Below are 24,964 nucleotides of genomic sequence, written 5' to 3'. Positions count from 1 at the left end.
CACTGTAGTCAAACATGTGCTTACTGAGATGGAGTGTTCCACAGATACACACAGTTTAACACATAGTATCCATGAGACATCTGGACCACAGCCTGCTAAGTGCTCCAAACTTTAAAAGTACCCACAGGGTGGCACCTGTGGCTCGAAGGAGTAGGATGCCAGCCCCATATGCCAGAGGTGGAGGGTTCAAACCCACCACCCACCCTGGCCTCCACCCCAAAAATAATAATAATGAATAAATAATAAAATAAAATAAATAAAAGTACCCACGATAACTACACCTGTGACTGGACCCAATGATCCCTTTCATTCCCTACCAGGACAAATCAATATGTAGGACGTTTTCTTTGCTCAGACATGGCAACAGTTTTAACACTGGCCTTGGGAAGCCACAATGTCCCAACAGTACTATGCTAAACATTTATAACTTACACAAAAATTCCATATCCCCGTATTGGCCACCTCAAGATGAAAACAGAGAACTCCATAAATGTTAACTGGCTCTACTCCCCTGATATTAAACATAAAACCACATGGGAAATACAGAAATTCAAATAGAAGTAACATCAACCTGTCATAAATCGTGAACAAAACTATTTGTGGGACAGCATGGGTGACAAATGGTCTACTGTGTAAATTTTAGAATGGGGCAGACAGAAGTTGGAAGGCGGGTTAATTTTCCCCTCCTTCTCCTGCCTCAGCGTCATCTCCCTGGGTATCCGATGTCCACAATGTCAAGTTGTCTCTCAGCCATTGCCTTATTAGCCTGCTGTCTTCGTATGACTCTTCACTTAATGTATCAAGTTCAGCAATGGCTTCATCAAAAGCTGTCCTTGTAAGAGAGAAGGTTTTCTCTGGGGAGTTCAGAATCTCAGAATAAAAGACAGAGAAGTTAAGGACCAGACCCAATCGGATAGGATGTGTTGGCTGCGTTTCCTTTTTGCTAATTTCAAAAGCTATGGTACGTTGTGACTGATCCACAATTCCTTTCTTATCATCACCAGCAGCAACCTCAGCCAAGTAACTGTAGTAGTCTCCTTTCATTTTCAAATAGAAGACTTTGCTCTCTGCTTATGAAGCGTTGGGAATCAAGAACTTTTCCAAAAGGGACAGTACATCATTGCAGATAACTCTTAGCTCGGTCTCAATTTTCTCTTTGTATTCTCAAGCCATCTGCTGTTTTTTCTCAGCACCTTCCATCTTTTGCTCAATACTTGAGACGACCTTCCAAGATGACCTACAGGCTCCTGCAACATCCTTATAAGCAACTTAGAGAAGACTCCTCTCTCCTTGGATAATTCCCCTCCTAGCTCAGTTACAGACTTCACGCAGGCTGCTGTGTCATTGTATCACCAGCCTGCTCGGCCAGTTTGGCCTTCTGAACCAGCTCATTTTTATCCATGACTGGATGCTCTGTGTCCAGAGTGGGCAGTGGACAGATGGACAGACGGGGGCTCAGCAGTCTCTGGGCGGTAGCAGTGGCAAGGCTGAGACTCTGTCGTAAATAGACTTCATTTTTTAAGAGAAGTATTAGGTTCACAGGAAAATTGAGGAGAGGATATGGAGAATCCCCAAATATCTCCTCCTGCGTACTGGCCTCCTTAACCATCAACACCCCCACCACAAAGGCAGGTTCATCACCCCTGAGGAGCCTATGCTGACACGCCATCACCCAAGACCCAGGTGATAACAGGGTTCACTCTTGCTGTTGTATATTCCATGGATTTGAGCAGATACAGGGGAACAGTTACATTTTTCCATTTTGCTTTGCTACAAATGAATCCCGGAGGCTGGGCAATTTATTAAGAGAAAGGTTATTTGACTCACAGCTCTGCAGAGCCAAGAAGTGTGGTGCCAGCGTCTGCTTCTGGGGGAGCCTCAGGAAGCTTCTAATCAAGGCCGCAGGTGAAGGGGAGCAGGGATGTCTCCTGGCTACAGAAGGAGCAAAAGAGGGATGCCAGTGGGGTGCCAGGCTCTTTAAACACCAGCTCTCTACTGAAGTGACTAGAAGGAGAACCTGTCCTTACCACAGGGAGGGCACTGAGCCATCCGTGAGGAATCTGCCCGACACTGGGGCTCAAATCTCAGCATGAGATTTGGAGGAGACAAACCGCAGACCATCTCCAGGGGCAGTCGGCATCATGAGATCACACAGTGTTTTCACTGCCCTGAACAACCTGCGTGCTCTGCGTGTTCATCCCTCCCACCCCACAACCCTGGCAAGCCCTGGTCTCTCGCCTTGTCTCTGCAGCCTTACCTTTCTTTTCCAGAATGCCGACAGGTGCAGTTCTACAGTACACAGACTTAAGTTTGGCCCCTTTCACTTAGTAACAAGCATTTGAACTTGCCCATGTCTTCTCATGGCTTCATAGCTTACTTCTTTCCAGCACTGAATAATGTTCCAGTGTCCAGAAGTACCATAGTTTATTTTGTTGCTTCAAGTTTTGGCACTTATGAATAAAGCTGCTATACACATGCCGCGCAGCTTTTCATATAGACATAATTTTTTTTTATTTAAAAAAATACAGGGAGCGCAAGTGTTTTTTGTTACATGGCTAAATTTTATCACACTGAAGTCAGGGCTTTCAGGGCACCCGACACCAGAATAGTCTATGTTGTAGACTTTTATCCCATACTCCCTCCCACCTTCCCCCTTTAGATTTCAATGTCTGTTACACCTCTTTACAACCAGCATAGACCCCCGGTTTCCCTCCCTCTGACACGTGGGCCTAACTTAAAAGTCTGTGTGCTGTACAACTGCACTGAAAGGTAAGGCTGCAGAGACAATGAGAGAGACCAGGGCTTGCCGGGGTTGTGGGCTGGGAGAGATGAACACGCAGAGCACACAGGTTGCTCAGGGCAGTAAAGACTCTCTCTGTGATCTGGTGATGCCAACTGCCCCTGGAGATGGTCTGCGGTTTGTCTCCTCCAAATCTCATGCTGAGATTTGACCCCCATTGTTGGGCAGATTCCTCACAGATAGGTTGGTGCCCTCCCTGTGGAGTTTTTCCTTTGTTTTATTCTAGAATTTTTATGGTTTTGGGTCTTACATTCAAGTGTTTAATTCATCTTGAATTAACTTTTGTACATGGTGAAAGCAAAGGATCCAGTTTCATTCTTCTGCGAATGGCTCTCTAATTTTCCCAGCACCATCTATTGAATAAAGTGTCCTTTCCCCAGTGCATGCTTTTGTCTGCTCTGCTGAAAATCAGTTGGTTGCAGATATGGGCCGTCCATGAGGTTTTTTTTTTTTTTTTTTTTTTGTAGAGACAGAGTCTCACTTTATGGCCCTCGATAGAGTGCCGTGGCATCACACAGCTCACAGCAACCTCCAACTCCTGGGCTTAAGCGATTCTCTTGCCTCAGCCTCCCAAGTAGCTGGGACTACAGGCGCCCGCCACAACGCCCGGCTATTTCCATCCATGAGTTTTAATCAGACTTCCATTCGACTTGCTCTTAACAAACAGAGGCTATCACAGTAAATCCCTAGGGCACAAACGTCCCCCTGATGTGATTTGCACTTATGCATGGAGGCTATTACAGGTAACAGGTAAATGCACCTGTTCTAACTAAGGGACATACAAATTAAATTTAAGAACAAATCTACCAAACCTCTCTCATTCATAACCTGAAGACTGCTTGTATATGGTTTTATTTCTGAAATCCCTGTTCTGATCCATTGATCAATATGTCTACCTTTACACCAGTACCATGCTGTTTTGGTTACTATGGCCTTGCAGTATAATTTGAAGTCAGGTAATGTGATGCTGTCAGATTTGTTAGTTTTGCTTAGACGTAGATGTTTGACTCATTTGAGTAAGTATCAAGGGATGGTACTGCTGGATTATATAAGAGAATACATTTAGTTTTGTAAGAAACTATCATATTGTCTTCCAAAGTGGCTATACCATTTTTCCTTACCACCAGCAATGAATGAAAGTTCTTTGCTCGTTTTTTAACTGGGCAGTTTCTTTTTTATTGTTGAGTTTAAGAGCCTTTTTTCCTTCTTCTTCTTCTCCTCCCCCTCCTTCTTTTTTTCTTTGAGTCAGAGTCTCTCTCTGTGCCCTGGGTAGAGTGCCCTGGCACCATAGCTCACAGCAACCTCAAACTCCTGGGGTCAAGAGATCCTCTTACCTCAGCTTCCTGAGTAGCTGGAACTAAAGGCACCTGCCACAAAGCCTGGCTAGTTTTTTCTATTTTTAGTAGAGATGAGGTATCACTCTTGCTCAGGCTGGTCTAGAGCTCATGAGCTCAAGCAATCCACCCACCTTGGCCTCCCAGAGTGGTAGGATTATAGGTGTGAGCCTGAGTTTGAGAGTTTTTAAATATATATTCTGAGGACTGGGCTCAGTGGCTCACACCTATAATCCTAGCACTTTTGGAGGCTGAGGTAGGATGATTGCTTGAGGCCAGGAGTTCAAGACCAGCCTGAGCCTGAGCAACACTCCAATCTCTGCTTAAAATAAAAAATTAGCTAGGTGTGGTGATACATAGCTGTAGTTACAGCTACTCTGGAGGCTGGGGCAGGAGGTTCACTTGAGCCCAGGAGTTTGAGGTTTCTGTGAGCTATGGTGATGCCACTGTACTCTAGCCTAAGCAATGGAGCAAGACTGTCTCAAAAAGAAGAAAAAAAGTATGTATCACACACAGGCACACGCAGACACATAGATAGATAAATAGATAGACAGACAGACAGATAGATAGAGATATTGGGATGCAAGTTGATGATCCTTCTGATTGCTGGGCCTCCTCAGGTGCCATGGATCTTGATGCTATACTAGCCTTTCTGTTGCTGTCCACACTGGGCACCTGGTGATTTGAGGCTCACCCACCTGAAGCTCCTTCTCCTTAATGGCTCTCCTTCCTGGCTCCCACGTTAGTGTGCTCTTCATATGTTTTGTTTTGGTCCTAAGCTTTGCGCCTTATGTCATTCATGTTTTTGAGGTTTAATACTCAGAAACTGATCTTTAAAACTCAAATTATTGTCTCTGACCCAAGCTTTAAAATCTATTTTGAAATTCAACAGCAAGAATTTGATTTCCTTGCTGTCTGTCTCCCTGATACTTGTGTTTGAATATGAATGGGGTAGGGGCCAGGATGTAAGGGTTAGCACTGCAAAAATATTCTCTTACTATGTCAGATGTTTGTCCAGAAGCGAATGGAGTCTCATCAGGGGCAGCTGCGCAGGCAGTGACGCTCAGTGACAGAAAGGGGTCCAGGCGACATTCTGGAGATTGAATAGCCTCCTCGTTTCAAATCCAGCTCCATGGTCAGGGGTTCTGTATGTGTACAGGTGGGTTAAGGTGTCAGAAGCACAACTGGAAACAGCTTTAGCAAAGAGGAGAATCCAATTTAAGGATCTTGTGGTGTCTCACAAAACACCAGGACCAGAAATCAGTTAGGCTTCGGGAACTAACAGAATAAGGAATTCAAATGTAGTCACATTCTTCACTTTTTCTGGTTCACAAAATTACTGAAAACTGAAATTTCCTAGTGACGTTTAGACATAGCCTGGTCTTCCTTTTCACTTTTGTTTAATTTTTTTAACTTTCTGTTTTTAAATTTCAGATTAACATGAGGGTACAAATGGTTAGGATACCACTTTTTGTATTTGTTAGATAAAGTTCAAGTTATAGTTGAGTCCTTCACCCAGGGGGTATGTGGTACACCCTACATTGTGACTGTTAGGCGAGAGCTCACCAATCCCCCTCCCTCCTCCCCTCCTCCCTTAACCTCTTCTCCCCTCCCCCACCTGAATTTAATTTTGTTTCTCTCATGTGGGCGTGAAGTTATTTATCTATCGGATTTGTATTAGTATTGAATCCATTGGATACATACTTTCCATTCTGGTGAAACTTAACTCAGAAGGATGTTCTTCAACTCCATCCAGGTTAATACAAAAAGATGTAAACTCTCCTTTTTGTGACTGAACAGTATTCCTCGGTGTACATATGACCACAGTTTGTTAATCCACTCATGTGTTGATGGACACTTGAGTTATTTCCCCATTTTGGTGTTTGTTAATTGAGCTGTGATGAACATTCTAGTGCAAGTGTCCTTGTGGTAAAATGATGTTTTTCTTCTGGGTAGACACCTAGTAATGGGATTGCAGGATCAAATGGAAGGTCAACTTTTAGCTCTTTTAGGATTCTCCATACTTCTTTCCACAGAGGCCGTATTAGTTTGCAGTCCCACCAGCAGTGTAGAAGTGTTCCCTTCTCACCACATCCATGCCAGCACCTGCGGCTGGGACTCTGTGATGTGGGCTAGTCTCACCAGGGTTAGGTGATATCTCCAGGTTCCTCTGATGACTTGAGACAATGAGCATTTCTTCATGTGTTTGTTAGGCATTCATCCATCTTCTTCAGAGTAGGATCTTTCATGTCTTTTGTCCAATGATAAATGGAATTATTTTTTGTCTTTTCTTTTTTTTTTTTGTAGAGACAGAGTCTCACTTTATAGCCCTCGGTAGAGTGCCGTGGCATCACACAGCTCACAGCAACCTCCAACTCCTGGGCTTCAGCAATTCTCCTGCCTCAGCCTCCCAAGTAGCTGGGACCACAGGCGCCCACCACAATGCCCGGCTAATTTTTTGTCTTTTTTTGTTGATTAGTTTGAGTTCTCTATAGATTCTAGTTATCAGTCCTTGTCAGATTTATAGCATGCAAATATCTCCTCCCATTCTGAAGGTTGTCTGTTTGCTTAAGTTATTGTATCCTTAGCTTTGCAGAAACTATCTTTGATCATGTCCCATTCATTTAGTTTTTGGTGTTGTTGCAATTGCCAAGGAAGTCTTTTTCATAAAATATTTTCCCAGGCTAATGTTGTTAAGAATTGTTCCTACACTTTCTTCTAGAATTTTTATCACATTGTGTTTTAAATTTAAATTGTTTATCCAGCAAGAGTCAATTTTTCTAAGTGGGGAGAGGTGCATGTCCAGTTTCAGTTTTTTGCATGTGGCTAACCAGTTCTCCCAGCACCAGTTATTAAATAGAGATTCTTTCCCCCAGTGTGTGCTTTTTTTGGCTTATTGAAGATCAGATGGTGATAGGTGGCTGGGTTCATCTATAAGTTCTTTATTCTGTTCCATAGATCTATATCTCTGTTTTTATGCCAGTACCATGCTGTTATGATCACTGTAGACTTACAGTATAACCTGAAGTCTGATAACATGATGGCTCCAGATTTGTTTTTATTTCTTAGAATTGCATTGGCTATTCAGGATTTTTTCTGGTTCCATATGAAATGAAGTACTATTTTTTTCAAGTTCTTCAAAGTATGATGTTGGTGCTTTGATGGGGATTTCACTAAATCTATAGATCACTTTGGGTATTATAGACATTTTAATAATGTTCTTCCATTTGTTAATGTCTTCTGCTATTTCTTTTCTCAAGGTTTCATAATTCTCTCTGTAGAGATCCTTTACATGCTTTGTTAGGTATACTTCAGGTATTTTATTTTATTTGAAGCTACCATGAAGGGTATTGTGTCTTTGTTTTGATTCTCAGCTTAACTATTATTAGAATATATGCAGGCTACTGATTGGTGGACATTGATTTTGTATCCCAAGACATTACTGTATTCCTTGATCATTTCCAGGAGTCTTGTGATTGGGCTCTCTAATTTTAAGATCATATCATCTGCAAAGAGCGAGACTTTGACCTCCTTTGCCCCCATTTGGATGCCCTTTATATCCTTCTCTTACCTGATTGCATTGGCTAGAACTCCCAGCACTGTGTTGAATAGTAGTGGTGACAGAGGACAACCTTGTCTAGTTCTGGTTCACAGTGGAAATGCTTTCAGTTTTACTCTATTTAGTACGATATTGGCTGTGGGTCTGATCTTTCTTTTTATAATACACTTCCAAAAATTTCCAGTAAAGAGCAATTTCCCAATTTAAAATCGATGAAACGTGGCCAGGGATGGGGGAACAGGTGAGAGTCTCCCTCTAATACTAGATATTTCCTTGGTTACCAGGCAAATGGGTTGGTAAGGATAGGGAATATTTTCCCCCTCCTAAAGCAGTTTGCCGGGCAGACAAACCTGGCAGGGCCTCTTTGCTGTTCTCAACTGTAGGTGGTTGGAATTCCAAATTTCTTAGACCAGCATACAAAGACCTTTGCAATCTCCCTTCAGTCTAATTTTCCTACCTCTTCTTCCACCAACCCTGTATCTTCCCTGCACCAATTCAGGAGCACTAAACTAATCTCTCTTCTTGAGACCAATGAGTTCTTTCACAAGCGTTAAGTCTTTGCATTAATACTTGTTTTTTTCTTTGTCTGGAATACCTTTACCTCTTAGTCTGCCTGATAACTTCAACTTAGCTTTAGGTCCTCAGTGTTACTCTTGCAACATTCTTGACTTCCAAAGCAGACTGTGTTGCTCTTTGTGTATTTCACTTTGCACTGTTCTAGAGGCCCAATCACATGGGACTGTCTCAATGTCCAATTTCTTTTTTTCCTAGCAATTTAGACTTTTTTGTTTTTGAGACAGAGTCTATGTCGCCCTTGGTACAGTGCTGTGGTGTCACAGCACACAGCAACCTCAAACTATGGGCATAAGTGATTCTCTTGCCTCAGCATCCCAAGTAGCTGAGACTACAGGCACCCGCCAAAACGCCTGAATATTTTTTGGTTGCAGTTGTCATTGTTGTTTGGCAGGCCTGGGCTGGATTCAAACTGCCAGCTCCAGTGTATGTGGCTGGTGCCCTAGTCACTGAGCTATAGGTGCCAAGACTGCAATTTGGACATTTTTATCTTATCTTATCTTTTTTTTTTTGCAGTTTTTGGCCGGGGCTGGGTTTGAAATCACCACCTCTGGCATGTGGGACCAGCACCCTACTCCTTTGAGCCACAGGCACCACTCCAATTTGAACATTTTTAAAGGCAAGACTATGTCTTACTCTTATTGTCTTAGTGATGGTCTGATTTTGGCTGGTACGTAGCAGAGGTTCAGTAAAATTCTCGTTAGTTCTTTCATTATTTTCTCTTTTTCTCCCAGCCTTCCCTCATCTGAGCTTCCCTGACCCCTGCTGCTTGGACTATTAGCAAACTGAGAAAATAAAGCTTGACTCATTTTTATCTTGTTCTTTGCCTTCTTTCTTTTAAATCAAATATTGATTATAGGCTGGATGTGGTGACTCATGCCTGTAATCCCAGCATTTTGGGAGACTGAGGTAGTGGCCAGGAGTTTGAGACCAAGCCTGGGAAACATGGGGAGAACTCATCTTCATAAAAAAGTAAAAAAAAAAAAAAAAAAAAAATAGCCAGGCATGGTGGTGCATGCCCCTAGTCCCAGCTGCTCAGGCAGGAGGATTGCTTGAACCAGGAATTTAAGGCTGCAGTTGGCTATAATCACACCACTGTACTCCAGCCTGGGCTGTCTAAAATAGGTCACATATAAAAATGACTGTATAAATGTAATTTCATTTTGTTACCTTTACCCTTCATTAAAATAAAATAAAAATACCCTTTATATCCCTCCCCCAGTACCATTAAACACTAACAAGAACCCAGATTAAAAATCCCCCGAATGTCAAACTTGTGGGTTTCATTATAGGAATAGGAATTCACAGCTTTTAATTGCTATTTCTCAAACTCCATCAGAAAACAGGCCACTGGCACATTTCTCTGCCTGTTCTCTCACCCCGTTCCTTCTCTCGCCTCCCTTGTCACTTGTAAAATAAGATGGGTTGGGAAGCCAAAACTAACAGAAGAGGAATGTTCTGTTCCTCCACTCCTGCTTCTCTCTCTCTCTCTCCCCTTCAAATTCTTTTTTTTTTCTTCTCCCCTTCAAATTCTGTTTTGGATTTCTCCTTCCCACCCTTCCACCTTATCTGATGGACACACTTTCATGTTTGTCTGTCATATTTTACCTTACCGTCACACTTCACATGTTACCTGATTTTATTTTTTTGTAAATTCATAGGCAGAGAAAATATTCTTTTAAATATATATACTTTTAAAAGTAAAAATTGTAGGCTGCGTCTGGTGGCTCACGCCTTCTGGGAGGCTGAGGTGGGTGGATTGCTTGAGCTCACAAGTTAGAGACCAGCCTGAGCAAAAAGCAAGATGCTGTCTCTACTAAAAATAGAAAGAAAAAGAAAAACAAACTGAGGCAGGAGGATTGCTTGAGCCCAAGAGTTGGAAGTTGCTGCGAGCTATGACGCCACAGCACTCCACCCAGGGAGACAGCTTGAGATTCTGTCTGAAAAAAAAAAAAAGAAAGTAAAATTTGTAAAGTTAAGTATTATAAATGTAAACTAATGATTCAAATTTTCCAGGTTTCTAAGCTCCTCAGAGAAAGCCAGTCAGGTAATTTTTGCTATGTCTGGGCAAAAATACATCTGAATTCTTACTAAGTGAATTTGCAGGATGAAATCTAACGTTTCCTTTTTTATGCTCATCTAAATCCAGAAAAAATGAAATCAATAAAAATATGTTCCTGCTTATGAAGCATTTCAAGGAGGGCGTGAGTAAAGAGCAGGGGGTTTGAGCTGTGACTCCAGTAGTTTTCTGAAACTCAAAACCAATAATGATGTCAACCAGAAACTTTCTTTCCCTGACTTACAGAATAATAGAGGCAGAGAATGGGAGAGGATTAAAAAAAATTACATTTATTTCTAAAAGAGGAAAAGCTCTGCACTCCAATGTTTGGAGCAGCACAAGTCACAACTGCAAAGACATGGAAACCCAAGTGCCCACCCACACACGAATGGATTAATAAATTAATCCATTTAATTAATAAAATGGATACATTAACTAATCCAATGAATTAATAAAAGTGGTATATCCATTAATCCATTAATTAATAAAATGTGGTATATGCAGACTATGGAACACTATGCAGCCACGAAAAGAATGGCGATCTAGTATCTTTTTGGACAACCTGGAGGGCTCTGGAAACCATTCTTCCAAGTGAAACATCACAAGAATGGAGAGACAATCATATGTACTCTGTCTCAAACTGGAACTAATTGATGAGCCCTTAAGTGCAAAAATGGAAGTAAATTTCAAAGGACATCAAACTGGTGGGGAGAGGGTAAATTCACAGCTGCTGGGTACAGGGCAGTCTATCTGGGCGAAGGGCACACTGACGTGTGTAACAGAACAATCTGTACTAAAGCAAAGTACGTGAACACAACGTGGGCACCCCCTAATATTGGACGGCGTGGGGTGGAGGGGGGGAGAGAGGAAAAGCCCCAAAGAGAGGCAGGGAAATGTCTCTGTGTGACAATAATCACAATAATACAAAACTAGGCCAATGAACAAAAAAGGAAACACGGAAAAGCCATTGGAAAGGGTGTTGTAAATGATACCCTAAAAGAAGAGACCCAGCCTGTCCTGTAACCCTGCAGACTAGCGTCCCCACCCCTAAGCTCCTCAGAGTAAGCCTGTCAGGTAATTTTTGCTACGTCTGGGCAAAAATGCATCTGAATTCTTACTAAGTGAATTTGCAGGATGAAATCTAACTTTAACTTTTTCATGCTCATCTGAATCTAGATGGGTAGTGATGTGGAGCTACTATGGGAAGTGGCCACCTGCGGAAGCACTGGGGCTCAGCCGCCCCGGCCCGCGTCTGAGTCTGCACACTCACAGCGAGGGCCCCGCCCCCGGCGCGGTGGCTCCTCCCCGTCCCCGCCCCCTCCGCACGCTCACAGCGAGGGCCCCGCCCCCGGCGCGGTGGCTCCTCCCCGTCCCCGTCCCCCTCCGCACGCACACAGCGAGGGCCCCGCCCCCGGCGCAATGGGCTCCTCCCCGTCCCCGCCCCGTCCCCCTCCGCACGCGCACAGCGAGGGCCCCACCCCGGCGGGTGGGCTCCTCCCCGTCCCCGCCCCGTCCCCCTCCGCACGCGCACAGCGAGGGCGCCGCCCCCGGCGCGGTGGGCTCCTCCCCGTCCCTGCCCCCGAATTTCCAGCTCTGGTTGGTCAGATTCGCGGGACCGCCCCTCCGGGCCGACCAGTGTGGAGGCCGCTCGGGTGCTCCGCCCCTCCCGGCGCAGCGTGCGGGGGCTCCGCGGCGAGCCGGGCTGCGGGCGGGATGGCGGCGGCGACAGCGTGGCCGCTGCTCCGGCTGCGGGCGGCGGACGCTGAGCGCCACTGGCGGCGGCTTCGCGGTGCGGGGCTGGCGCGGGGCCTCCTGCGGCCCGCCTCGGCTGTCCGGGACGCGGCCCCGCGACGGCAGGTGTCCCACTTCACTTTCCAGCCGGACCCGGAGCCCCAGCACTACGGTGAGCCGGGCTGCTCTGTCCCGTCCCGCCGCAGCCCAGACGCCCCGGCCGGCGGGCGCTGGCGGGGAGTGGCGCCCCCTTGCCCCGGCCGGGCGCCTGGCTGCTCCCCGGAAGCTCCCTGCCGCGGGGTCTGGCTGCGATTCCCTCCTCGCCCTGGTTTCGGACTGTTGGCCCTTGAGGCGTTCCCCTCCGCACCCGGAGAAGGGTGACGCGGTGTCTGCCGCCCGCAGGGTCCGAGGGTGTGGGGCGGGTGCCCCGGGCGCGCCTGCCTCCCCTGCCTTCTCCACCCAGGCCTCAGTGTCGGTCCAGCTTGCCCAGGACTGGGTCACTAACTTCGGGCAGTGGCATTTGACGGAAAGATAAAGATGTATATTTTTCTTTCAGTAGGTAGGAAGAAACCGAGGAACTAAGTAACTGAATTGATTTCCCCAAGGTCACAGAACAGGTTCTAGAGGTGGGAGAGTTAGTACTGAGCTCGTGCTGGGCCGCGCTGTCCCTTAGCCAAGGAGAGGTGAGGATGGAGGGATGGGGCCGCAGCAGCAGGACGCGCAGCACATCCGCAGAGTAGGGCCTGGATGCCTTTGACCATTTCTTCTGCAAGTTTTATGTGATCCCTTAAAGATCCAGTGTCTGTCATCAGAATATCGGGAGAGAGTAAAATAACACTCACCACTTCCTTGTCTAAGACTTCTCATGTGCTAGTTCAGACGTTCTGGGAGTGTGTCTCATGAACGGTAAGAACGAGCATTTACTGAGCGCTTGCTTACTAGGGGCAGGCCCCGTTTGTGTGTGCTTCACCCTCTCTTGCCATGCTTAGGACAACCTTAAAAGGTAGGTAATGTTTTTATTCCCATTTTGTAGTTAGGTCAACTGAGGTCTTGAGATCGTTGGTCCAGCCAGGCGCAGGTAAGTTAGTGGTAGCTCCATTTTTGAAATCTGATTGGTCAGCTTCCAGAGCTTCTATTTTGAACAACCTATTAAAATGTATTACTAAGAAGATGTTGCAGTTTTGTGGAGAATAGACCCCATAAAGGTGAATGGTGAATAGCATTTTTTTTTTCCTAAGAAGATAAACCCTTATTTCTGTCTTCAAAGGAAAGAACATTTGGCTCAATACTTAAGAAAGAGAGCACAGGTGCTTTCTTTTCTTTCCCTTTTCTTCCCACCCTCCCTCCCTCCCTCCTTTCTTTCCTTCTTCTTTTTTTTTTTTTTTTGATGCAGAGTCTCACTCTGCTTCCCAGGCTACAATGCTGTGGCATCAGCCTAGCAACCTCAAACTCCTGGGTTCAAGTGATCCTCTTGCTTCAGCCTCCTGAGTAGCTGAGACTATAGGCCAGTGCCACCACCCTGGCTAATTTTTCTGTTTTTAGTGGAGTCTCACTCTTGCTCAGGCTGGTCTTGAACTCCTGATCTCAAGAGATCCTTCCGCCTTGGCCTCTCAGAGGGCTAGGATTATAGGAGTGAGCCACAGATCTTCTTAATCCCCTCTTCCATAATTGTAAATTTCTAAAATCTAAGTAAAGTGATATCACTTTTATTTGTTCATTCTTTCTTTTTTTTGTAGAGACAGAGTCTCACTGTACCGCCCTCAGGTAGAGTGCCGTGGCCTCACACAGCTCACAGCAACCTCTAACTCCTGGGCTTACGCGATTCTCTTGCCTCAGCCTCCCGAGCAGCTGGGACTACAGGCGCCCGCCACAACGCCCGGCTATTATTTGTTCATTCTTATAAAAATAATACAAACACAAGCACAAGCATTATTTACTAACTTAAAATGCTTTCTTCGTAGGCCTAATAATCATTGAGGTAACTGGTGTCTGTTATACATGAAGAAGTCCTACACGGAGCTGAATATTCCTACACTATCCAAAATGTAACAAAATGAGATTTTTATTTCTAAGTCCCAATGCTTTGATGTTTGATCTCAAATTCATCCTTTTTGGTGACTTATGTTCAGTTCTATGGCTTTCTAAAAGTCTGTTTTTTTTTTTTTTTACTAGTTGCACAAAATCATATTCTAATATCTAATGGTTTAATATAGTAAAGTACAGTTTCAAAAGAAAAAAATAATACAAACATAGATAATTTGGGTAATAGAGAAAAAGTCAAAAGAAATTGTGATTTCCCCACCTATGAGAGTTAGCATTGCTAACATTTTGTGGTGTGCCCTTCCAGATGCTTTCCTCCTGTTTCTCGTAGTATTTTCCGTAATTGTAATCTTGATACAAATACAATTTATCATAGAAGTAATAATAAATTTATTATTTAATCGGAAGCATTTCGTTTCATTTTTATAATCTTCTTTAGAATTTAGAGACATGTTCCAGGGCATAGAGACATTAGGAAATAGTAGTTAAAATCTGGACCCAGATCGTCTTAGGCTCATTCCTCTTCCTGCCCCCTATGACTTTGGAGTTATTACTTATTCCCTATCAGCCTTGATTTCTAACCTACTCTAGAAGTTTGATGGGAGGGTTAAATAAAATCGTCTTTATAATGTACTTAACACAGTGTTTGACAAGGAGGAAGCAAGTAGTCAGTAAGAGGAAACTTTAAATCATTTTTGTTATAGTTTTACAATATTTTAAATAACGCAGATGAAGGCATTTTTTGCATATGGTTTTCGTATCTGAGATTATTTCTTTTTTTTTCTTTTTTTGTAGAGACAGAGTCTCACTGTACCGCCCTCGGGTAGAGTGCCATGCCGTCACACGGCTCACAGCAACCTCTAACTCCTGGGCTTACGCGATTCTCCTGCCTCAGCTTCCCGAGCAGCTGGGACTACAGGCGCCCGCCACAACGCCCAGCTATTTTTTTTTGTTGTTGTTGCAGTTTGGCCGGGGCTGGGTTTGAACCCGCCACCCTCGGCATATGGGGCCGGCGCCCTTTTCACTGAGCCACAGGCGCTGCCTGAGATTATTTCTTTAGGATAAAGTCCCAAGGGCGAGATTTCTGACTCAAAGAAATGAATGCTTTGATGGATTCTAATGCATAGTTCAAATGACCAGTTCTGTGCCCTCTTTGTATATAAGTGAATACAGGCTATTAATGCTAAATCGTAAGTGTGTGCACGCACACACTTGGGCAGTTTGTTTTAACTGTACTTAGTTTTAAATTGCATCTGTTTTATTTCTATGGGGAATATTTTCCCATGAATTTCTTCACTAGATTTATTTTCTCTTATGAGTTGAGTGTTTTTGTTTTCCCATATTTTAAAAATTGTACTGTTGGTATTTTTTCTATCAGGACTATACTATGTACCATGATCGATTAACTGCTCTTTTCCAGGTGTTGTGGTGGACTTCAGCCTCTAATCCTCACAGTAACCTTGTGAGCTAGACAGTGTTATGCTCATCTGAAAATGAGAAAATTGAGGCTCAGAGATGTTAGTGGCTTGTTCAAGTTTGATCCCTGATGTAGTGACTCCCAAACCTGCCTTTACTTCTTATGTATTGAGGTTTTGCATGTTAAAGATCTTTTCACATCTGCTACAGATTCTTTTCTTCTTTTATTTTGGTTGTTTTGACAGACCAAAGGGACTGCTTAAATAGGAAGAGGTTGGGGGACTCTGGATAGGTGGCATTTAAGCTGCTCAGTGAAGAATCCATGATGAGGAATCACCTTTGCAAATACCGCAGGGACTGTGTTTTTGGGAGAAGAAATAAAGACAAGCCAGGGCAAAGGCCCGGAGGTGGGAGGGCTGTGCAGTGACTGAGAAGCACAGTGTCTGGATGTCCTGAGTAGGCCGGCCTCTGGAAGCTCAAGGGTATACTGAGAGTCCTTTTTTTTTTTTTTGTGGGTATGAGGATCTTCTCCCCAGTATTAGAGCTTATAGGGAAGGGAACAGCAAGAGTAAGGAGAGGTTGGAAGGGATCATGTTTATATGAAGAATGGGAAATAATTTATTTTTGGGAAAAACAGGAAGTCAGTCTCAGAGGGTAAATGGAAGCCTTGAACCCAGAATAAACACGGGGGAGAGGAAAGGTTGTCTCCAGTGTCCCCCCCACTCTGCTGGGTGCAGGACACCAGGTTGTATTTTCTGAAGCTGTGGAGGCCTTTCTTTATTTTTAGATGAGAACGTGGCTTGAGACCTGCTTCTGTTCTATTGTTAGGAAACCCTATAAAATGGAGCAGTGATCAAAGAGATCTCCTCGGGCTGTTGGCACTGTCTAGATGAGGGTCTCACTGACCCTGGGGAGTGCCAGGGAAAAGGTCCTGTGTTTTGGAGAAATTGACCAGATTTTTCACAGTTGTGCCTGTGAGGACTTAAAGGAAGGGGTGTGAGGGAAGGTCCTCTGAGGTTTTCAGCCTAGGAGGCCCCACTGTCCCCAGTAGGAATGCCAGAGGAGAGGCGCATTTAGGAGACAGAGGGTCTGACTGAGGTTCTGGACATGCAGACCTGAGAGGTCAATGAAGCGTATCACGATGAGGCAGCAAGCTCTAGTTGGCACGAGATGACTTGATGTCAGTGCTGAGGACCCAGGACCTGATGACTCTGTGCCCCCCACCCCCGTGTCGGGAATCGCCCATGTGGCCCCCAGCCCCGTGTCGGGAATCGCCCACATGGGCCCTTTTCTCCTCCCTCTTCCGAGTCTGTGTCCTTGTTCCGAGCTGCTTTCTCATTGCTCATCCAGACCTGCCCCTGGCACCCCGCAGAGTGACAGGAAGAGGGAGAGCAGACACACCGGCTGCTCGGCATGTGCCGGGCGCTATTCCGAGTGGCTGTGTGTGTCCATTCACTGGTCCTCACATGACTGTGCCGCCTGGACGTCCTGTTATTATCCACTTTTTACAGATGAAGAAGCTGAGGCACCCAGAGGTTAAACTTTGACTTTGCAGGGCATCCAGACACTGTGCTTCTCCGTCACTGCACAGCCCTCCCACCTCCGGGCCTTTGCCCTGGCTTGTCTTTATTTCTTCTCCCAAAAACACCGTCCCTCTGTTAGTTGACCACCCAAGGGACTGTAACAAACTGGTCAACATAAGGAACTTAACTTGCAGACATGTGGTGCATGCCCAGTCTATGAAATTAGATGAAGGGAAGTTTAACTTTTCCCAGGTAACAATGCTTCGTTTTTAAGAAGTCTGGCTCCAGAGTCTGCACTCCTGCCCACTGTTCTGGTGTCTCTTCCATTATTCACACATGCTCCAGATTTTCCACACTACGCTCTCCCCTCCTAACACTACCCCAAGCCCAGCTTTCCCCAAAGACACTGCTGCTTTTAAGTCTCAGTCAAGCAGAAACTGCTCTTTCTCTTTCATTGTAATTTCTCCACCTTCAAATTTATTGATTATCAAGGAACTTGATTCATAGTTCCTCTTCATTCCATTTTTGTTATCATTTGGAAGATGTTTTTCTGAGCAGTAGGTTTTGATGGTGGGCTTAAATTTAGGAAACTGCTGTCAACAGGTGTTCTGGCATCCAGGCTTTTTGTTCCATTTGTAGAGCGCAGGCAAAGTAGGTTTAGCATAATTCTTAATGGTCCTAGGATTTCTTTCTTTCTTTTTTGAGACAGTCTCACTTTGTTGTCCTGGGTAGAGTGCTGTGGTGTCATAGCTCACAGCAACCTCAAACTCTTGGGCTCAAGTGGTCCTCTTGCCTCAACCTTCTGAGTAGCTGCAACTACAGGTGCCAGCCATTATGCTATTTTTTAGAGATGGGGTTCTCTTTCTTGTTCAGGCTAGCACTCCTGAGCTCAAGCAATTCACCTGTCTTGGCCTCCTACGGTGCTAGATTACAGGCCCGAGCCACTGCACCTGCCCTCAGGGCCCTAGAATTTCTGGAGTGGTAAAGGAGCACTGGCTTCAACTTAGGCCACCAGTTCTGCAGCCAGGTGTTGACTTTTCCTCTCTAGCTATGGAAGTCCTGGCTGTCATCTTCTTCCAATGGGAGGCTGTTGTGTCTCCATTAAAAATTTGTTGTTTAGCCTTTATCAATGATCTTAGCTAGATCTTCTGGAAAACTTGTAGCAGCTTGTCCATCAACACTTGCTGTCTTAACCTTGCACTTTATGTTATGGGAGCGGCTTCTAAGCTCTGCTGACTTCAAGCTTTTCTTCTGCAGCTTCCTCACCTCTCTCAGCCTTCATAGAATTGAAGAGAGTTAGGGCCTGACTTTGGATTAAGCTTGAGCTTCAGGGAATGTTTGATTTGGTCGTCTTTCCACACCACAAAACTGCTCATATCACAGTAAGGCTGCTTTTCTTTCTCATTTGTCCACTGGAATAACCCTGTTAATTGTTTTGAGAGCATTTCCTTTGCATTCTCAAGAGGCCTGACTTTGAGCCTGTTGGGACTTTCAACATACCTTCCTCGCTACACTTAATCATTTCTAGCTTTTGATTCAAAGTCAGAGACATGTGATTCTTCCCTTGAGGTCGTGGTGTTTCCGAATTCTGGTTTTTGGAACTTTATCAAGTGAAGCTTTCCTATACTGTTCATAGTAGTGCTGAAGTCCAGATGAAGGGTGTGGAAGACGTCCAGAACCTTCCAGTGCATAGCTAGTGTTCATTTAGCTCCCCTGTGTCAGGCCCTGCTCTAAGGACACAACATGCATGGCTCTGCACATTCCTACCAAAGTTCCACTTGGGGGGCGAGGTGATGGCCACATTAGCTCTGCTTCAGTAATGAGACGAGGGGCAGGGCTCAGGACGATGGGTAGAGCACAGTTCACAGGATATTCTGAACTCCCGCCATTCTGGGTTCTGGGTTTGCCTTTGTTTTCTGGCTGTCCTCCTCATTGTTTTCCGGTTCCTGACCACCTGCTGTCGACAGCGTGTTTCATGCCTGCTCTGGGCCTGGTCTTCTCTGGGGCCGGGGCTTCTGGCTCGTGTCTGTGGCGTCTTTGCAGAGCACACCTACGTCAGCTGCTCTTGTTTTCCGCCTTTCCATGGCTCTTACTATACACATTCAGCCACTTGGTTATATTCTTTGTTCCCTTTTCTCCTTGTTCCTTAGTTGTTTGCCGGGTGTAAATTTTGTCCCATCATCAAGCTTCTTCAGGTCCGTCTGGCGTTCGAGTCTTCCACAGAGCCAGCATTGCTGTCAACACTAATCATTCTGGCAACTCGCGCTCGGTTCTAGACTTTCCTTTGTGCCTTGATTTTGGTCAAGTAGTAATCAACTATTAGGAAATGGGTTGTTTTTACCTATTTTATAATGTATAAAATATTTTTTGATTTTCACAGGGCAGACTCAGAAAATGAATCTTTTCCAGTCGGTGACAAGTGCCTTGGACAACTCATTGGCCAAAGATCCAACTGCAGGTAAACGGCCTTTGTGCCCGACTCGCAATTCCAGAATTGAGGACTGGCGTGAAGTAATGATGTGGGGACTCAGTGATTAACATTATACGTGGCTCTACCTGTAATTGTTAAGAGGTCTGATTAAATGATTAAGGCTAAATAATCGAAGTGTGGTAGCACACGGTTTTAACCCACTTGTTACTAATTAGTTCTCTCAAAACATCTCTAAGATGTTTGCATCTCTAACATCATTTAGTTCACTTTCTCTCACAGATATTTAAATGGAGGTCCTCAAACTTTTTAAACAGGGGGCCAGTTCACTGTCCCTCAGACCGTTGGAGGGCTGGACTATAGTTTAAAAAAAAAAACTATGAACAAATTCCTATGCACGCTGCACATAACTTATTTTGAAGTAAAAAAACAAAACGGGAACAAATACAATCATACCGCCTCATGTGGCCCATAGTTTGAGGACCTCTTTGGGATTAATATCTACTCTGTGCTACTGTTTCTTTAGCACATAGAAAAAACAAAATACCACTTTGTTTGGTCATCTGTTTGTCAAGTGAAGATTTGACGTCACACTTTCCTTTGGGATATGTTGTCGTTCAACTGCTAAGATGTTTTGCAAGTAATTTCAAATATTTATAATTTTCTACATAATTTAATCTTTGTCTTATTAAATTATCAACATAAAGACACTTCCACAGTGTATTTTCTAAATTTGATTGGCTTTATTTCAAATACACTCCTATACGTGTGTGGGGAGGCAGAAGTCAGCCCCGGCCCCTGTTAGTGCTTGGCAGGCTCTTCAGCTGCATCTATGAACCACATTGACACTAAGCAGGTGAGCTGGAGTAAAGCTTGCACATTTATGGTTACAAGTACCTGGGGCTCCTCACAAGACCATAAAGTGCAAAGAAGTGGCCAAAGCAAGATGCTTTTATACATTTTAGACAAAGCATAAATTTAGCAAGAAATGACGGGACAAAGAAAATCTGGCTAAAGGCAATACATTTTCTAGGAGAGTCACTGGATAAATTAGTGTGGTGTGAGACAGGTGAAAGGTGGGGGTTACTCTGTTAAGTATTTTTAGTCAGGCAGCTTTCATTTTAAATCTCTGGTGATTCTCAGCTGTTTTCTCTGTCTGGTATGGAGAGGGCGTCCCTCCCAGAGATCTCTCTGGGGTGGGGGAGGGCATCCCTCCCAGAGAAGCCCTTACTGTTTGCTGCACACAGGAAGAGAGAGGTCAGCTCACCCTTTTTGAACCTGCGATTTCTCCAGTGTTTTTAGCTTGAAATAATCAATATACTGATCTGGCTTAGCTGGGGACAGCACGTCCTTCACTCCTCCTTTTCCTTGGTCTGAAACTTCACTATACATTTCAAACATTAAAAGCTGATTTGGTGGCTGTGGGGAGGAACTCTGAGTTAGTAGCTGTTCCACAGATCAGGGTGAGAGAGGATGAGCAGGAAAGAGCAAACCTAAGCCCTGCCCCCCACACCCTGTTAAATTGTCTCCATCTCAGAATAGGGACTTTAAATGTTCCAGCTTCACTTCTTTGATGAAGAATGTTTTAGAAGGTACAGGTTAGACTGTCCAGAATCGTTCATGAAGAGGCAGTGTTTCTGTTGGGCATCACTGCCTCTGGGGCAGGGTGATTTTAAAACACCGCAGAGACTGTGCTACAACTTCTGATTGGAAGTAACATTGAACTCTTGTTCTGTTATTACAGAAATATTTAGAACGGCTTTTTCAATCTTGGAAACTCCAAAGCCTGGGTGAAAAAGCTCTCAGCATGGAACAAACCTAGAACTGTGATATGCAAGAGGATGTTCAGTGTCACGTCTCGGACATTGGTGTGGCAGCACCTGTGAGGCAAAGGTCCCGAGCCAGCCCTGTGTAACCTGGGAGGCACATGTGCTCCCCTCACCTGCTGGCAGGCACCAGAGATTACGTACAGAGAGACAGAAACTAGGAGCTAACTTAGCCAGGGAATAAAATTAAGCCCTGTACCTGCCGAGACCAAAGTAAAGGCCTCCCACTTTAGACACTGTGCAACCTTTTCTGTTCCTGTGGACAGACAAGGACAGACAGAGGATGGCGAAACACAGGTGTGGATATGACAGAAGGTAAGGTGCAGCAGAGCCCAACCTGGGGTTGCACATCCCACTCTGTCCGAATTTGTGGACAGCACTGGGCTGTTTACCTGATGTGGTGATAGGACATATAAAGGTTTCCCACCTAGAGGGCCGGGTAATGTGGATTCAGTTGCTTAGCGCCTCTGTCTCTAGGTACTTTGCGTTAAATGTTAGCCACATTACAAACTTGGGCTCCTTTGTTTGACTGAATCCAAACCTCACAGAACAAGTCCCCCTCCCCTCCACCTTTTTTTTTGAGACAGAGTCTCATTTTGTCACCCTGGGTACAGTGCCGTGGCTTCATAGCTCACAGCAACCTCAAACTCCTGCACTCAAGTGATCCTCCTGCCTTAGCCTCCTGAGTAGCTGGGACTATAGGTGCCCCCCACAATGCCTGGCTAGTTTTTTAGAGATAGGTTCTCACTCTTGCTCAGGCTGGTCTCAAAATTGTGAGCTCAGGTGATCTACTCCCTTCAGCCTCCCAGAGTGCTGGGATTATAGGCATGAGCCATTGCAACCAGACTAAGTGTGAGCACAATAATAATAATCCCTCTAAAAATTATTTATTAGAAGGATTTGTCCTGTGAAGTTTGGATTCAGTCAGAAGGTTGCACTCAAGGATGCAGAAGGCCACGTGTGGCTCCAAGGACACGGGTTCCCGAGATGCTGATGTAATCTGCAGTCAGACTGACTAGTTTTAGTAGCCAGGGTTTGGAAGACTGTTACAAAGGGATCCTGGGTCTGTGCCTGAATGGTTGGAAAAACAGCAAGGGTTAGGTCTGTAATTCAGCGGACCCGAGACTGTGTCAGATTGCTTTCAGGTGTCAGCATTTACCCAAAGACCTGTGTGCCTGGGGCTTTGAGATTAGGCCAGAGGGCTTTTGGTAAATTATCCAGGGAAAGGGAGCTTAAAGCAGGCAGCTGGGAGTCTAAGGGGTTTTATGAAAAGGGTGGAGGACTTGGCTCAGTGCCTGTAGCTCAGTGGTTAGGGTGCCAGCCATATACACTGAGGCTGGCGGGTTTGAACCTGGCCCCGGCCTGCTAAACAACAATAACAACAACAACAATGACAACATAGCCGGGTGTTGTGGCAGGCGCCTGTAGTCCCAGCTACTTGGGAGGGTGAAGCAAGAGAATTGCTTAAGCCCAAGAGTTTGAGAGTTTGTGGTTGCTGTGAGCTGTGATGCCACAGCTCTCTACTGAGGGCAACATAGTGAGACTCTGTCTCAAAAAAAAAAAAAAAATGGTGAAGGACTCAAGGGATTTTGTTGAGGAGATCAAGGTGGAGGGAGAGGCTGAGGGACTGGGCCTTTAAAGTAAGGGCCCAGAGAGCCTGTAGCCCTTCTGGTGGGGCAGGGACGGGAGCTGGGGATGGAGTGGAGCATGAGAGAGTGGCCCATTTCTGTTTTATAATTATTTTTATTTGAGACAGAGTCTCACTTTGTTGCCCAGGCTAGAGTGCTGTGGCATTAGCCTAGCTCACAGCAACCTCCAACCTACTGGGCTCAAGCAATCCTCCTGCTTCAGCCTCCACAGTAGCTGGAACTACAGGCAAGCACCACCATCCTTGGCTAATTTTTACTATTTTTAGTAGAGATGGGGTCTGCCTCTTGCTCAGGCTGGTCTCAAACTCCTGACCTCAAGGGATCCCCACCCTCCTTGGCCTCCCAGAGTGCTGGGATTACAGGCGTGAGCCACTGCACCTGGCTTGTTTTATGATTTAAAATGTAAATGTTTCAGTTACTTATTTTTCATTGTAGGGATTATTAAACCAAACATGTTGTATAATTATTGTCTTTCAGTAATATTTGGTGAAGATGTTGCCTTTGGTGGAGTCTTCAGATGCACTGTTGGTTTACGAGACAAGTATGGTAAGTTCACCCCTATATGGACAATGTCCCTGTAGAATTTGTAGTTTAAGATCTTGAAAACACAAAATATGCCTGTTAAATTGTTTTCCACATCCTCATTGCATGGAGGGGTCCTTTCCACTTCCACAGCTACCCGCAGCATCCTTTGGCCTAGATGTCTCTGGCATTTCTCAGATCTCGTTCCCGTTAGACACACTATAGATTCCCCTGTAAACTTCACGTAATGGATTTGTTTATCTGCCTTTCCTCTGGCCGAGAACCTGTGGTGTCTCGTTGCTGCCTTAGCCTGTGTCAGTCCGTCCCCTCCAGCTGAGTCTTCTGCCTGTTGGTCTCTGTTAATGGAGTTCGTCTTGTTGGGGAGGAAGGAGAGAAGAGAGAGAGGTTTATTTTTTAAGGAATTGGCTCATGCAGTTGTGGGGGTGGCGGGTCCGCAGGGCAAACCGGATGGCTGGCTGACAGTTTCAGCACTTTCTTTTTCATTCTTGAGGCTGAATTCCTTTTTGCTTGGGAAACCTCAATCTTTTCTTTAGGCCTTAAAATGACCAGATGAGGTTCACTCACCCTGTGGAACATGTTGTTTAATTATTGTCTTTGAATTATTGAAAGGTAATCTGTTTTACTCAAAATCTATAGATTTAAATGTTGATCACCTCTAAAAAATGCCTTCACAGCAACATCTAGACCAGTGTTTGACTGAATAACCTGCCCATAGCCTGGCCAAGCAGGCATTCAGTGAGCCCCCAGGCAACCCTTCCCCACACTCCTCCCCGCTGCCCTGTCTTTTGCTGCCACGCCTGGGGTCTCTGCCTATTGCTTGTATGAATTTTATTGGACTCAGCCATGGAACCATCAGAGTGTTTTGGTCCATCCTCGAATCCCCACTCCCCCGACTGGCTGAGCAGGGAGAGTGTTTCGACCCCCTGCTGTCAGGGTGCTTCTTACGCTGTGTTCCTTCTCTCAGCCCCAGCTACTCAGAAGTCAGCAGGCAGGTAAGTTCATCAGGAGGAGCTGGCCTGCCGGGATCCCGTCCCAGGGGCAGGGTCCCTTAAGACCTGTGGATCTGGCAGCAACCAAGCTAAGAAATATAAAGTTAGAAACGATGAGAAAGAAGGAGAAAGGACACGCAGAACAGAATTTTCAAAGGTGGGAACCCAGGGGACCTCAGCCCCCAAGTGCCAGTTCCACTCAGCTTTGATGGAAGGCCATTTGCTCATTAGCACAGAGGGTAAGCTGAGGGAGGGAACAAAGACTCCAGCAGTTTCTCTGAGTGAGCATATCAGCTCCTATTGTTTCTATAATCATTAACCTTAAGAACAGCCTTGAGAAATCCAGAACCTGAGCCTTGTGTGGGGGCAGCCTCCTGTCTGAGGTCACATGCACAGATTCCTAGGGAGGTGTTAACCTCCACTAGTTCACTGTGGAGTAAAACGCCACTGGTGTCCATCTCCTCTGAGGAATTGGTGGGAGAGAGGAATTTTCC

The 24,964-nt window shown here is 45.2% G+C and overlaps 1 protein-coding gene and 1 pseudogene across 2 annotated transcripts in view; one reads left to right on the top strand and one right to left on the bottom strand.

The window, feature by feature from the left end:
* Window positions 1–265: 265 nt before the first annotated feature.
* LOC128594156 (14-3-3 protein zeta/delta-like) lies at window positions 266–1,423 on the bottom strand (annotated as a pseudogene). Its single transcript, XR_008382503.1, has one exon. The product of XR_008382503.1 is annotated as a 14-3-3 protein zeta/delta-like (transcript).
* Window positions 1,424–12,004: 10,581 nt separating this feature from the next.
* BCKDHB (branched chain keto acid dehydrogenase E1 subunit beta) overlaps window positions 12,005–24,964 on the top strand; it is a 212,014-nt gene continuing 199,054 nt past the window's right edge. Inside the window, exons 1-3 of the mRNA XM_053602731.1 lie at window positions 12,005–12,228; window positions 19,416–19,493; window positions 23,416–23,484. Of these exons, the coding sequence (XP_053458706.1) occupies window positions 12,039–12,228; window positions 19,416–19,493; window positions 23,416–23,484 (337 nt within the window). The 5' untranslated portion in view covers window positions 12,005–12,038. The remainder of the gene's footprint in view (window positions 12,229–19,415; window positions 19,494–23,415; window positions 23,485–24,964) is intronic.

Source organism: Nycticebus coucang, chromosome 9 (assembly GCF_027406575.1).
Source record: "Nycticebus coucang isolate mNycCou1 chromosome 9, mNycCou1.pri, whole genome shotgun sequence".
Taxonomy (NCBI): Eukaryota; Metazoa; Chordata; class Mammalia; order Primates; family Lorisidae; genus Nycticebus; species Nycticebus coucang.
The sequence above is the reverse complement of the archived record's forward strand: the minus strand, read 5'-3'. Positions and strand labels throughout refer to the sequence as shown.